Source organism: Mesoplodon densirostris, chromosome 17, assembly GCF_025265405.1.
Source record: "Mesoplodon densirostris isolate mMesDen1 chromosome 17, mMesDen1 primary haplotype, whole genome shotgun sequence".
NCBI classification, from domain to species: Eukaryota; Metazoa; Chordata; class Mammalia; order Artiodactyla; family Ziphiidae; genus Mesoplodon; species Mesoplodon densirostris.
This window is the reverse complement of record NC_082677.1, coordinates 875,897-888,395: the sequence shown is the minus strand read 5'-3', so window position 1 is coordinate 888,395 and position 12,499 is coordinate 875,897. Positions and strand designations below refer to the sequence as shown.

At 36.7% G+C, this 12,499-nt stretch overlaps 1 protein-coding gene across 2 annotated transcripts in view; it reads right to left on the bottom strand.

Moving 5' to 3' along the window:
- Positions 1–12,499, bottom strand: part of IFT88 (intraflagellar transport 88) — a 74,798-nt gene that overhangs the window by 39,869 nt on the left and 22,430 nt on the right. For both annotated transcript variants that reach the window (XM_060079913.1, XM_060079914.1), the window contains 5 exons: positions 11,178–11,280; positions 9,992–10,106; positions 7,918–8,149; positions 6,655–6,725; positions 332–418 (listed from right to left, as the gene is read on the bottom strand). In XM_060079913.1, coding sequence (XP_059935896.1) covers positions 332–418; positions 6,655–6,725; positions 7,918–8,149; positions 9,992–10,106; positions 11,178–11,280 — 608 coding nt within the window. The remainder of the gene's footprint in view (positions 1–331; positions 419–6,654; positions 6,726–7,917; positions 8,150–9,991; positions 10,107–11,177; positions 11,281–12,499) is intronic.

The following is a 12,499-nucleotide window of genomic DNA, read 5'->3' as shown; positions in this document are numbered from 1 at the left end:
AGAAAAAGGACATACTAAGAAAAGATAAAGTAAAAAGGAAGAGGGCACAGGCTGGAATTTATACAATGAAAGCAATTACGTACCCACACATCAAATGTAGCACACTTGCCTTAGTACCTAATTTACAAAATGACATGAACAGTAAGAAAAATATGTTAGAACTTTTAGAGTGGCCTACACTAATCTTACCATATAACAGTATTTGTTTGATAAGTAGAAATCAATATTTGCCAATTTTTTATTTACTTTTCTAATAACAAAATTTTAAATCAATAAAAGTATAAACTAGAAAACATCATGTCCATCCAGTTTTACTGAATTTCTCTCTTACCAGTCATAACCTACAGCAAAAGATGTTTCAATTACAGGAGCAATGAGTTTTGCAGCTGTCATGATGTATTTTTCTGCCATGGCCTTCCTATAATCAAACAAACAAAAAAGATTTAGAAATATGGTATAAAAAGAGTTTCGATTTATTTCTTAAAATGTAAGTGTAAACACTGTCTGGGCAGCTATGCTAGCAATCTGTTTACAAATCAGGTTGAAAACCACGACTGGGAAATGTGATCAGCAAGCCATGACTGCCCTTGGGGTCAGCAGTTCTTGGTCTGTGATGCATTCTGAGAAAAGAAGGAAAGAAAGAAAGGGGGGGAAGGGAGGGAGAAAGAAGGAAGGAGAGCGAGATACACAGGACTCGGCAGCTGAAGCTGCATAATCTGCACTGTCTGTGGAAATGAAAGGGTAAAAACTGCCACTACAGAAACTGTGCTAAATACTCAAACTGAACTACTACACGTCTCTATAGATTTGCCTAATCTTTACCTTTCATTTTATAAATGGAATCGTAGAATATGTGGTCTTTTGTGACTGCCTTCTTTCACTTTATCATAACGTCCTCAAGGTTCATGTGTACTGTAGCATATGTCAGTATTTCATTCATTTTATGGCTACATAATATTCCATTGCATGGATGGATCATATATTTTTTACCCATTCATCAGTTGTGGACATTTGGGTTGTTTCCACTTTCTGGATACGAATAATGCTGCTATGAATATTCCTGTATAACTTATTGTTATTATGTGGATGTATGCTCTAATTTCTTTTGGGTATGTATCTAGGAGACAAATTGCTGGGTCATACGTTGTCTATGAAGAACTTCCAGACTTTTCCAGAGTGGCTGTATCAGTTTACATTCCCACCATCAGCATACAAGGTTTCAACTTCTCCACATCCGCATCAACACTTGTTATATCTATCTTTTTTATTCAATCACACTAGTGGGTGTGAAGTGCTATCTTACTGCAGTTTTGAGTTGCATGTCCCTAGTGAATACTGCAGTTAAGCATCTTTTCATGTGCTTATTGCCAATTGAATATGTTTTGAAGAAATGTCTATTCATATCCTTTGTATATTTTTAATTAGGTTTTGGCCTTTTTATTATTGAGTTGGAAGAGTTCTTCTACCTACTGTAGAAGTAAGTCCCTTCTTGGATACATGGCTTGCAAATATTTTCTCCCATTCATTAGGTTGTTTTCACTTTTTTTTTTTTTTTTTTTTTCCGGTACGCGGGCCTCTCACTGTTGTGGCCTCTCCAGTTGCGGAGCACGGGCTCCGGACGCGCAGGCTCAGAGGCCATGGCTCACGGGCCCAGCCGCTCCGCAGCATGTGGGATCTTCCCAGACCGGGGCACGAACCCGTGTCCCCTGCATCGGCAGGCAGACTCTCAACCACTGCGCCACCAGGGAAGCCCTGTTTTCACATTCTTGATGGTGTACTTTGAAGAATGAGTCTTTAATTTTGATGAAGTCCAATTTACCTATTTTTTTCATACCTAAGAAACCACTGCCTAACACAGGTCAATAATATTTACTTCTATGTTTTTTTTCTCAGAATTTTGTAACTCTAGTTCTTACTTTTAGATCTATGATCCATTTTGAAGTAATTTTTCTGTATGGTGTGAGGGAGAAGTCCAACTTCATTCTTTTACATGAGCATATTCAATTGTTCCAGCACCATTTGCTGAAAAGACTATCCTTTCCCCATGGAATTGTCCTGACAGTTTTATTGACTATAAACGTAAGAGTTTATTTCTGGACTCTCAATTCCATCCCATTGACTTTTATGTATGTCTTTATGCTTCTAACAAAGTGTTATCACACTGTCTTAATTAGTGTGGCTTTGTAGCTTGAGTCCTCGAACTTTTCTATTCTTTTCCAACATTGTTTTGGCTATTTTGGATTCCTTACATTTCCATATGAATTTTAGGATCACCTTGTCACTTTCTGCAAAAACACTGCTGGGATTTTGATAGGGATTACACTGAATCTGTAATCTGGGGAGCACTGCCATCTTAGCAATACTAAGTGCCTATCCATAAACATGTGATCTCTTTCCATTTATTTAGCATTTCTTCCAATGATGTTTTACAGTTCTCAGAGTACAAGTTTTGCATTTCATTTGTTAAATTTATTCCTAATAAATTATTTTTTATGCTACTGTAAATGTAATTGTTGATTTCATTTTCAGATAGCTCACTAGCAGTGTGTACCACCCCTCTATGGTATTTTCAGATAGCTCACTAGCACTGTGTACCACACTTCTATAGTATTCTGTTGATTCTTGCATGTTTATCTTTTACTCTGGAACCTTGCTGAACTCGTTTATCAGTGGCAAATTTTTTTTAGTGCATTCCTTAGGATCTTCTATATACAAGATCATGTGATCTTCAAACAGAGATAAGTTTTACTGCTCTCCAATCTGGATAAGTAAGTCTTTTAGTTACTTTTCTTTCTGTCTTTCACCATTAAGTAGTATAATGGGAAACTGCGGGTTTTTCATAGATGTCCTTTATCAGATGGAGCAACCTCCCTGTTGAAGTTTATTTTGTTTGTTTAACAAAATCCAATATGGATTTTGGATTTTGTTCTCCCCCAATTTTTCCTTTTTTTTTTTTTTTTTTTTTGGTTTACTGAGATGATCATGTGGCTTTTGTCCTTTGTTCTACTGATATCCTGTATCATATTAATTGAATTTTAGATGGTAAACCAATCTTGTAGTCTTGGGATAAATCCCAATTAGTCATGGTGCATAATTCTTTTCCTATTTTGTTAGTATTTTTGGTTTGCTAATATTTTCTTGAGAATTTTTAATCTATAGTCATAAGATATTTTTCTGTAGTTTTCTGTCTCTTCTGTTTTATTTTGGTATCAGGGTAATACTAGTTCATAAAATGAACTACTTTCTGGAAGAGACTGTATAGAAATGATGTTTATTCTTCTTTATTTTCTAGAATTCTCTAGTAAAACCATATAGGTCTGGAGATTTGCCTTATAAATTCAATTTCCTTAACATTCAAAGGGTCAAAGGGCTATTCAAACGATCTATTTCATATTAAGTGAGTTGTGGTAGTTTGTATTTTTTAAGAAAGTGATCCATTTTGTCTAAGTTTCAAATTTATGTGTACAGGGTTGTCTGTAGCATTTCCTTAATATCTTTCTGATGTCTGCAGGGTCTGTAGTGATAGCTACTATTTTGTTCCTAATACTAGTAATTTGAGTCTTCTCTCTTTTACCTTCATCAGTCTTGTTAGAAGTTTGTTAACTTTACTGATCTATTCAAAGAATCAGCTGTTTCACTGATGTTCTGTATTGTTTCTCTCTTCAGTGCCAATGATTTCTGTTCTTTTCTTTATTCTTTCTTTCCTTCTGTTTCTTTTGGGTTGATTTTGCTCTTCTTTTTCTAGGTTCTTTATATTTTAATTGAGGTATAGTTGATGTACATTATATATATATAAAATACATAATACCTGAAAAATATTAATATATATATATAAAATCCCTGAAACTTATATATGTAAGTTTCAGGTGTACAACATAGTGATTCATAATTTTTAAAGGTTATATTCCATTTATAGTTACAAAATGTTGGCTATATTCCCTGTGCTGTACAATACATCCTTACAGCTTAATTATTTTATACTTTTTCTAGGTTCTTAAGCTGGGAGCTTAGGTTATTAAGACTTTCCCATTGTCATTCTAATTGCTTTTCCCTTATGGGTTGTTTTCTCTGCCTCCTTACAAGACTTTGTGATTTTAGGGACTTCCCTTTTGGCCCAGGGTTTGAGACTCCACACTCCCAGCAGGGGGCCTGGGTTCAATCCCTGGTCAGGAAACTAGATCCCACATGCCGCAACTGAGAGTTCGCATGCCACAACTAAGGAGCCAGCGAGCCTCAAAGAAGATCGAAGATCCCGCATGCCACAACTAAGACCTGGCACAGCCAAATAAATAAAATAAATATTTTAAGAAAAAAAGACTTTGTGTTTTTAATTTTCAGAAGTTTAATCATGATATATCATGACATGGATTTTCTTGGGTTTATCCTCCTTGGGATTTCTTCAGCTCCTTGTACTGTAAGTGTATTTTCCTTGCCAAATTTAGGGAGTTATCAGCTATTATTTCTTTGGCCTAATCCCTTTCACCTCTCCTTCCCAGACTTGATGACACAAATGCTGGTTCTTTTGTAATAGTCCCGGGGATCCCTGAGGCTCTGGTTATTTTGGTTTCTAGTCTGTTTCCTCTGTTTGTTCAGATTGGATAATTTCCATTTTCTCTTCCAGTCACCAACCATCTCCGGGCTCCCCTTCATTCTCCTGTTGGGTCCCTCCACTGAGCTTTTCATTTCAGCTGTTATATTCTCCAGTTCTAAAATTTCCATTGGGTTTTTCTTTATATCATTGCTTTGCTGAGACTCTATTTCTTTTCTGAGGCTATTTTGTCATTTGTTTTAAGTGTGTTCATAATTGCTTGTTGAAGCATTTTTATCATGATTGCTTTAAAATTTGTCAGATAATTCTAACATCTCTGTCATCTCAGTGTTGGCATCTATGGACTATCTTTTTTCACTGTTTGAGATCTTCCTGGTTTTTGGTATGATGAGTGATTCTTGATCAAAACTTGGACATTCCCTGGTGGTCCAGTGGTTAGGATTCCAGGCTTTCACTGCCATGGCCCAGGTTCAATCCCTGATCAGGGAATTGAGACCCCCCGCAAGCCACAGCACAGCCAAAAAAGAAAAAGAAACTTGGACATTTTTACATTATAAGACTGAATTTTAGAAGATGTGGTATATATACATAATGGAATATTACTCAGCCATAAAAAAAGAATGAAATAATGCCATTTGCAGCAACATGGGTGGACCCAGAGATGATCATACTAAGTGAAGTAAGTCAGACAAGGACAAATATCATATGATATTGCTTCTACATGGAATCTAAAAAAATTGATATAAATGAACTTACTTAAAAAACAGAAACAGACTCACAGGCATAGAAAATAAACTTACGGTTACCAAAGGGGAAGGGGGGGTGATAAACTAGGAATTTGGAATTAAAATATACACACTACTATATATAAAATAGATAACCAGGACTTCCCTGGTGGTGCACCGGTTAAGAATCCACCTGCCAATGCAGGGAACACCGGTTCAATCCCCGGTCCAGGAAGATCCCACACGCTGTGGAGCAACTAAGCCCATGCGCCACAACTACTGAGCCTGGGCTCTAGAGCCCGTGAGCCACAACTACTGAGCTTGCATGCCACAACTACTGAAGCCCACGTGCCTAGAGCCCATGCTCCACAACAAGAGAAGCAATCGCAATAATAAGCCCGCACACCAACAAGAACCTACTGCATAGCACAGAGAACTATACTCAGTATCTTGTAATAACCTATGGAAAAGAATCTAAAATAAATATATATATAGTGAATCAACTACATTTCAATAAAAAAGTAAAAATAAAATAATGTTCATTCAGGATGTGAATGCACCTACCACTACCGTTGAAATGAAGAATTACATATCTTGGTTAAGATAAATTTTATGTTAAATTTTATGTTATGTGTATTTTTTTTTTTTTTTTTGGCGGTATGCGGGCCTCTCACTGTTGGGGCCTCTCCCGTTGCAGAGCACAGGCTCCGGACGCACAGGCTCAGCAGCCATGGCTCACGGGCCCAGCCGCTCAATGGCATGTGGGATCTTCCCGGACCGGGGCACGAACCCACATCCCCTGCATCGGCAGGCGGACTCTCAACCACTGCGCCACCAGGGAAGCCCTATGTTATGTGTATTTTATCACAATTAAAAAAAACAAAGAGCCCTCTGTGATGTGATATAACTTCTAAGATACCTGTTGCATATTCAATAAATATTAGAAGGTGCAAGCCATACTTGAGAGAGACTAGGTACCATATCGGAGAAAGGAAGAAATGAAATAAATAAAAAGAATTTTGTCTTTGGGAGTTGAAATTTAATTGGGGGGCATGATAAAAATACACAGAGACATAAATTTTTGAACAAAGGTAATATGAACAAAGTTCTAATATTGCACCAGAGGCAGAGGGAAAGCAAATTACAGAGAAATAGTAAGAGTAACTGAGTAATAATAATTGGGATTAGCATGAGGACTGAGATTATATTGAAGGAGAAAAAAGAATCCAGTAGAGTATAGAAGTGGTGAAACGACAACACTATTCAAGAAATATACTGAATACAAGTTTTGAAAGAAATCATCAGAATGCATATTCAACTCTCTTACAGAAGTTAAGACTACATTATTAAGTTTTAATCATGAAGTGCCCAAAATATTACCTTTCACGTTCCATTTGCCTTAGATGATCATTTTTTATAGCTTCAATCACTAAATTAGTATGTGGGTCATCCTAGGGGGAAAAAATGAGCGATTCAGAAGTAAGAATCAAGAACTAGATTTTTTTTTTTTTTTTTTTTTTTTGCGGTACACGGGCCTCTCACTGCTGTGGCCTCTCCCATTGCGGAGCACAGGCTCTGGACGCGCAGGCTCAGCGGCCATGGCTCACGGGCCCAGCCGCTCCGCGGCATGTGGTATCTTCCCAGACCGGGGCACAAACCCGTGTCCCCTGCATCAGCAGGCAGACTCAACCACTGCACCACCAGGGAAGCCCAAGAACTAGATTTCTAATCAACCTCACCACTAGGCTAGCTGTATAAAATGGAGAATATATTAATCTTTCTAAACATTTTCCCTTATGTAAAGTAAACTTTTTCTTCTTACTTCTGATTACCTATCACATTCTCCACTGAACTAACATAGATTCTAGCAGCTGATACAAGGTCAGGCTGGAAAGAATAGGGCCAAGTACACAGAAGCTGTGGTTGTTAGTACAAATGTGTGATATTATAAATTCTTAACTCAAATATAAATGCTTTAACGATCATCAATTACTTAGTATGATCCATATTGCTACTTCCTATTGAAAACATAGATGATTTCTTTCACAACATATATGACTTTTTCTCAATATGAAAGTTATATATAATAATTAACATCTACCCAGCACTTACTATGTTCCAGGTACTATTTTAAGCATTTCACATGCATTACCTCATTTAATCCTTACAACCCTATACGGTAGGTTGTTATAATTAGTGCTATTTTAAATACAGAGGAACAAGGAGAGTTAAATACTGAGTAGTGGGGCCAGCCACTATGCTGTGACACCCTTACACCCTATCAGGAAGACCTATTAGGTTCAATTTATGAAACTGACATTACTATTCATTGTGATGTATCAACACAGGCAAGTGCACAGGGTATGACTCCATATAAAACAACATTAAAGAATGACAATTTTTCCTAAGATTCTCCTTTTCGTTTTTTGACTAAAATTGTGCAGTCTGTTTTAACCATAATCTCTAGCCCTATTTCAATAGCCCTGGTGTCAACCTAATTTAAATAACAAATGAAAATGATAAAACACATTAATACAGGGCTGGGAGAAACGTGAAATGTCATCCACTCCAACTTTCTCATTTCTGGAGACAGAGAAGCACAGGTAATCAGGAGCTGGCTACATAAGTCTTCTTCATACTCACATTTGGTGAAATGTATTTACCATCTTCTTCAGTTTCTAATGGAACAGCTATCAGTTTTTGGAATGCCTTCTTCATTTTTTCTCCATCTCCAACAGCAAAGTAACTAAGAATCAGGTTGAAGCCTGCCTTCAGGTTTGGTGCCACACTCATTATGTGCTCAAATGAATTGATGGCATCTGAATACTGCCCAGTTTTAATAAATGTAACTCCAATATTCTGCATAATTTTAATCCTAGAGAAAAATAAACGTGGATTCGCTTTAGAGGTCTGAACTCCCTAGTATGGCAATCAAGACATTCCACAAATAATTTCCTTCTTTTCTTTCCCACTTTACTTCTTTTTTGTTTTGTTTTGTTAAAGCTATATTGAGGTTTACTTTACACAGCATAAAATTCACTTATTTTAAGTGTATGATTCAATAATTATTGCTATATTAACACAGTTGTGGAACCATAACCACATTCTTACTTTGTCATTTTCATCACCCCAAAAAGAGAACCTGTGCCCATCTGCAGTCATTCCTCGATCTCACCTCTAGCCCCAGGCAAACGCTAATTTACATTCTGTCTCTCTGGATTTGCCTTTCTAGACATTGTATATAAATGGAGTTACAATATGTGATATTTTGTGTCTGGCTTCATTCAATTAGCATAATCTTTTTGAGGTTCCTCCATATTACAGCATGTAAGAGTACTTCATTCCTTCTTTACTGCTGAGTAGTATTCTATTGCATGGCTATACCACATTTTATTTTTCCATTGACTACTTGATGGACATTTGGATTGCTTCTACTTTTTGGCTATTATGAATAATGCTGCTATAAACATTCATGTACAATACTTTGTGATAATACATGTTGTCATTTCTCTTGGGTATATACCTAGGAATGGAATTGGTCATATGGTAAATTTGTGTTTAACGTTTTAAAAAAGCAACCTAATTATTTTCCAAAGTGTCTGGGCCATTTTACATCCCCACCATATGAGGATTCCAACTTCTCTACATCTTCCTCAACACTAATTATTGTCTATATTTGATTATAGCCATTCTAATGAATGTGATCCTACCTTATTTCTAACCACTCCTCAATATAACCCCGTTTCAACTAAATCCTTTTACTCCTAATTCTCTGATCAGATCATAGTATTTTCCAGACTCTTCTTACAGTGCTCCCTTTGTCGGGAATGTTACCCCTTCGCTTGTCTTCACTTTAGTAACCAACTCAAGTATACCTCCTTCGTTAAGCCTCTCTTGACCTTTCTTGTTCTCAATAATTATTCCTTCAACTTAATTACTATACTACCTCTTGATTATGGATTGTTAAGCACTTAACATATACTATATAATATTATTATCTTTTTCGAAAATGCTCAAATTCTTGGCCTCACCTGGGTTAAAAGTACCTCAAGGGCATTGTGCTCTGTAAGTTAGATATTTACTGATGATAATGAGATATTATGCATAATTCGAAAACAAATTATTGCGAAAAGTGGCATTTACAAAGAAATTAACTTTCACAGAGGCACTGTACTGTGCCTAGGAGAAATTATGACCAGTAAGTATCCTGGTACCCTCCTATGTTCCCATAGTTATAACCAGACCATAAGGTAATCTACTGTTTCTGCTCCTGAAATACGGTAAGAACAAGAAACATCCCAGCATCCTCCTCTTCCCTCTTCCTCTCGCTCTTCCCTTCTCAAGCTGTAGTAAGAATGTAAGGAGGTCTTGGTTTCCAGTCTTGCATTCTGGAGTCTGGTATGTTCTAAAGAACCGCTGTTTGATTTGGTGTTGGCAGTAAGTTGTATTATGGCGCTAATTGCCTGCAGTGTTATTCCCTATATAGGCCCATTAGCTTAGTTTTATTCCAACTGATCACATATTATGCCTTCAACCTTTAACTTCCATCACACAAATGCATGCAAGTAGTCACAAGGGGACAGACCAAAGCACTACAGCTACAACAAGAATCTAACACCTCTCATGTACAGATACCACAAAGCACTCAGCCCACTGGCAACGCGTCAAAAGAGTGACCCTGTTTCTCAAGAACGACACTTAAATTTTACAAACTTACCTCATTTCTTTATGGAGACTTGGAATTTGATCTAAGGCCATTCGGTAGAATTTAATGGCTTTGGAATAATTTCTTTGCTTTAAATAAATATTTCCCATATTCACTTTCAACCGTCCTAGTTAAAAAAAATTTAATGAATATATAATATCCTATATTTTTCACTTTTTCTATGATATTTTAGATGACCTTAATTTATATTTTTTGAAGGTCTTCTCAACTTACGAAGCTTCAGACATTAACTAAAATTCTCACTTTAAAACAGTTATACTATTTTCATGTATGTGCACACTAAACCTCTGCAAGGAATTAGAACTTAAGACAGATGGATTCCTAGAAACATGGCTAGAAAACAATAGACTGACATTATAAAACTGGAGTTGTGTTCTTCTAAGAAAACGTGGGACTTAAAAAGTATTAGATAATTCAAAATTAGACCTTCTTTTGGACGTTATTCCAGCATCTCCCAGAGCTCCAATATGTACAGTTTATCCTTTTTTCCCCACGTTTTCTACAGTAAGCATTTATGAATTGATGAGAAAAAGTGTTTCTACAAACTTGAGACTCAGCTCAAATGCAACGTCCACTCAGAAAGCTTGTCTAGTCTTTCCAACTCGTACTCGAATAATCCCACACATCTTCTCACCAGGACTTGGGGGATATTAGGTAATAATTAGCTCTCCTTAATCCTGACCCTCCCTCCACTCTATAGGGCCCACCCCAGGACCCAGGATGAAGACGCCTGTAGCTCAGGAACAAAAAGAGTACACTTACCTGGTTTAAACTATATGATGTAATAGTTTAATAAAATATTAAAGAAAATAATATTCTGATATACTTTAATACTGAGACCAAAAAATTACACAATATAAATGTTAAATATAAACAAAGGTCTCTTGTGGATAATTATACAAGGGAAAGCATGTTCTGTAGGTTGCCATGGCTCCTTCTACTTGTGATACAGAATACTGTTTTCACTTACTGTTAGGCAATATATCTTATACCAACTGTTTTTTTTCATTTGTATTTGTGTGAATTTTCATATCTTTAAGCAGGGCACCCCTATCATAAATATGAATTTGCTCAGAGCACAGATGATTTCATTATAAGAAAGCATAAAGTGAGGAAATTGTAAATTAACAGTACAAAAGAACTATACTTATTCGAAAAACTGACTATACACACTTACCTGCATTACTAAACATCTTATTTTTCACTATAACTTGATAGGTGTTTAGTGCTTCAGGATACATTTCATTAGCTGAATACTGACTGGCCAAGTTGAAAAGAACCTAAGAAAAAAATATTGCAAACAGACACATAATGATCATTTTAGGCCCCTCTTGCCTATAATCTTTCTAGAGATTAAAATACTGTAACAAAGTTAGATACTTCTATCAAGATTCCCAACCCACACGGCAATGAAGTACACAGAGAACACCTTGCATTCCAATATGAACCAGAACATTAAGACAGGTGGGAGCTTCCCTGGTGGCGCAGTGGTTAAGAATCCGCCTGCCAATGCAGGGGACACGGGTTCGAGCCCTGGTCCAGGAAGATCCCACACGCCACGGAACAACTAAGCCCGTGCGCCACAACTACTGAGCCTGCGCTCTAGAGCCCGCGAGCCACAACTACTGAGCCCATGTGCCGCAACTACTGAAGCCTGCGTGCCTAGAGCCCATGCTCCGCAACAAGAGAAGCCACCACAATGAGAAGCCTGCGCACCGCAATGAAGGGTAGCCCCTGCTCACCGAAACTAGAGAAAGCCCGCGTGCAGCAACAAAGACCCAATGCAGCCAAAAATAAATAAAGTAAATAAGTAAATTTATAAAAAAAAGACAGGTGGAGCTTTCCTCTAAATTTCACCTAATTTTCCATGTATTCTTTCTAATTAATGGATTTGCTATCTTTTAATCTCAGGAAGACCCACAAAGAATAAATGTGTATTATTACTGTTGCTGGTAATAAAAGGAATAAGGAAGATAGTGGACCAAACTCTCTTTGTAAATATAAAGTAAACATCATGTGGAATACCTTGAACCTTAATTTGTATAGTATTGCTGCTCTATATGCAAATTTATAATTTAAATCATTAAGTTATAGTAAATTATGTTCCTAAAGGAAAAAAAATAATCATCACAAATTATTCCCAAATCTAAAGACTCCATGGAATTTAAAAATATTAGCTATAAATAGTAAACATATAAAAATTCTTCTTATTCTAAGTTCTAATGTCCTTTTTTCCACTTATTTAGCGTATGAAGACTTTTCCTACTGAAAACACACCCTTTTAAACAGCAGTATAAATACCAAAGAAGTGTCTTTTCAGAATTGAATAAATTTTTCTAGAAATTAGCTGGTTTTTCCCCCCTACTCTCCTCACAGAACATTATCTTATTCACCTAGTTTGAAGTTCTCTAAAATCACAGACCAAAAAGTCCACATTAGAATCTCGTTATCGGGACCTCCCTGGTGGCACAGTGGTTAAGAATCCTCCTGCCAGTGCAT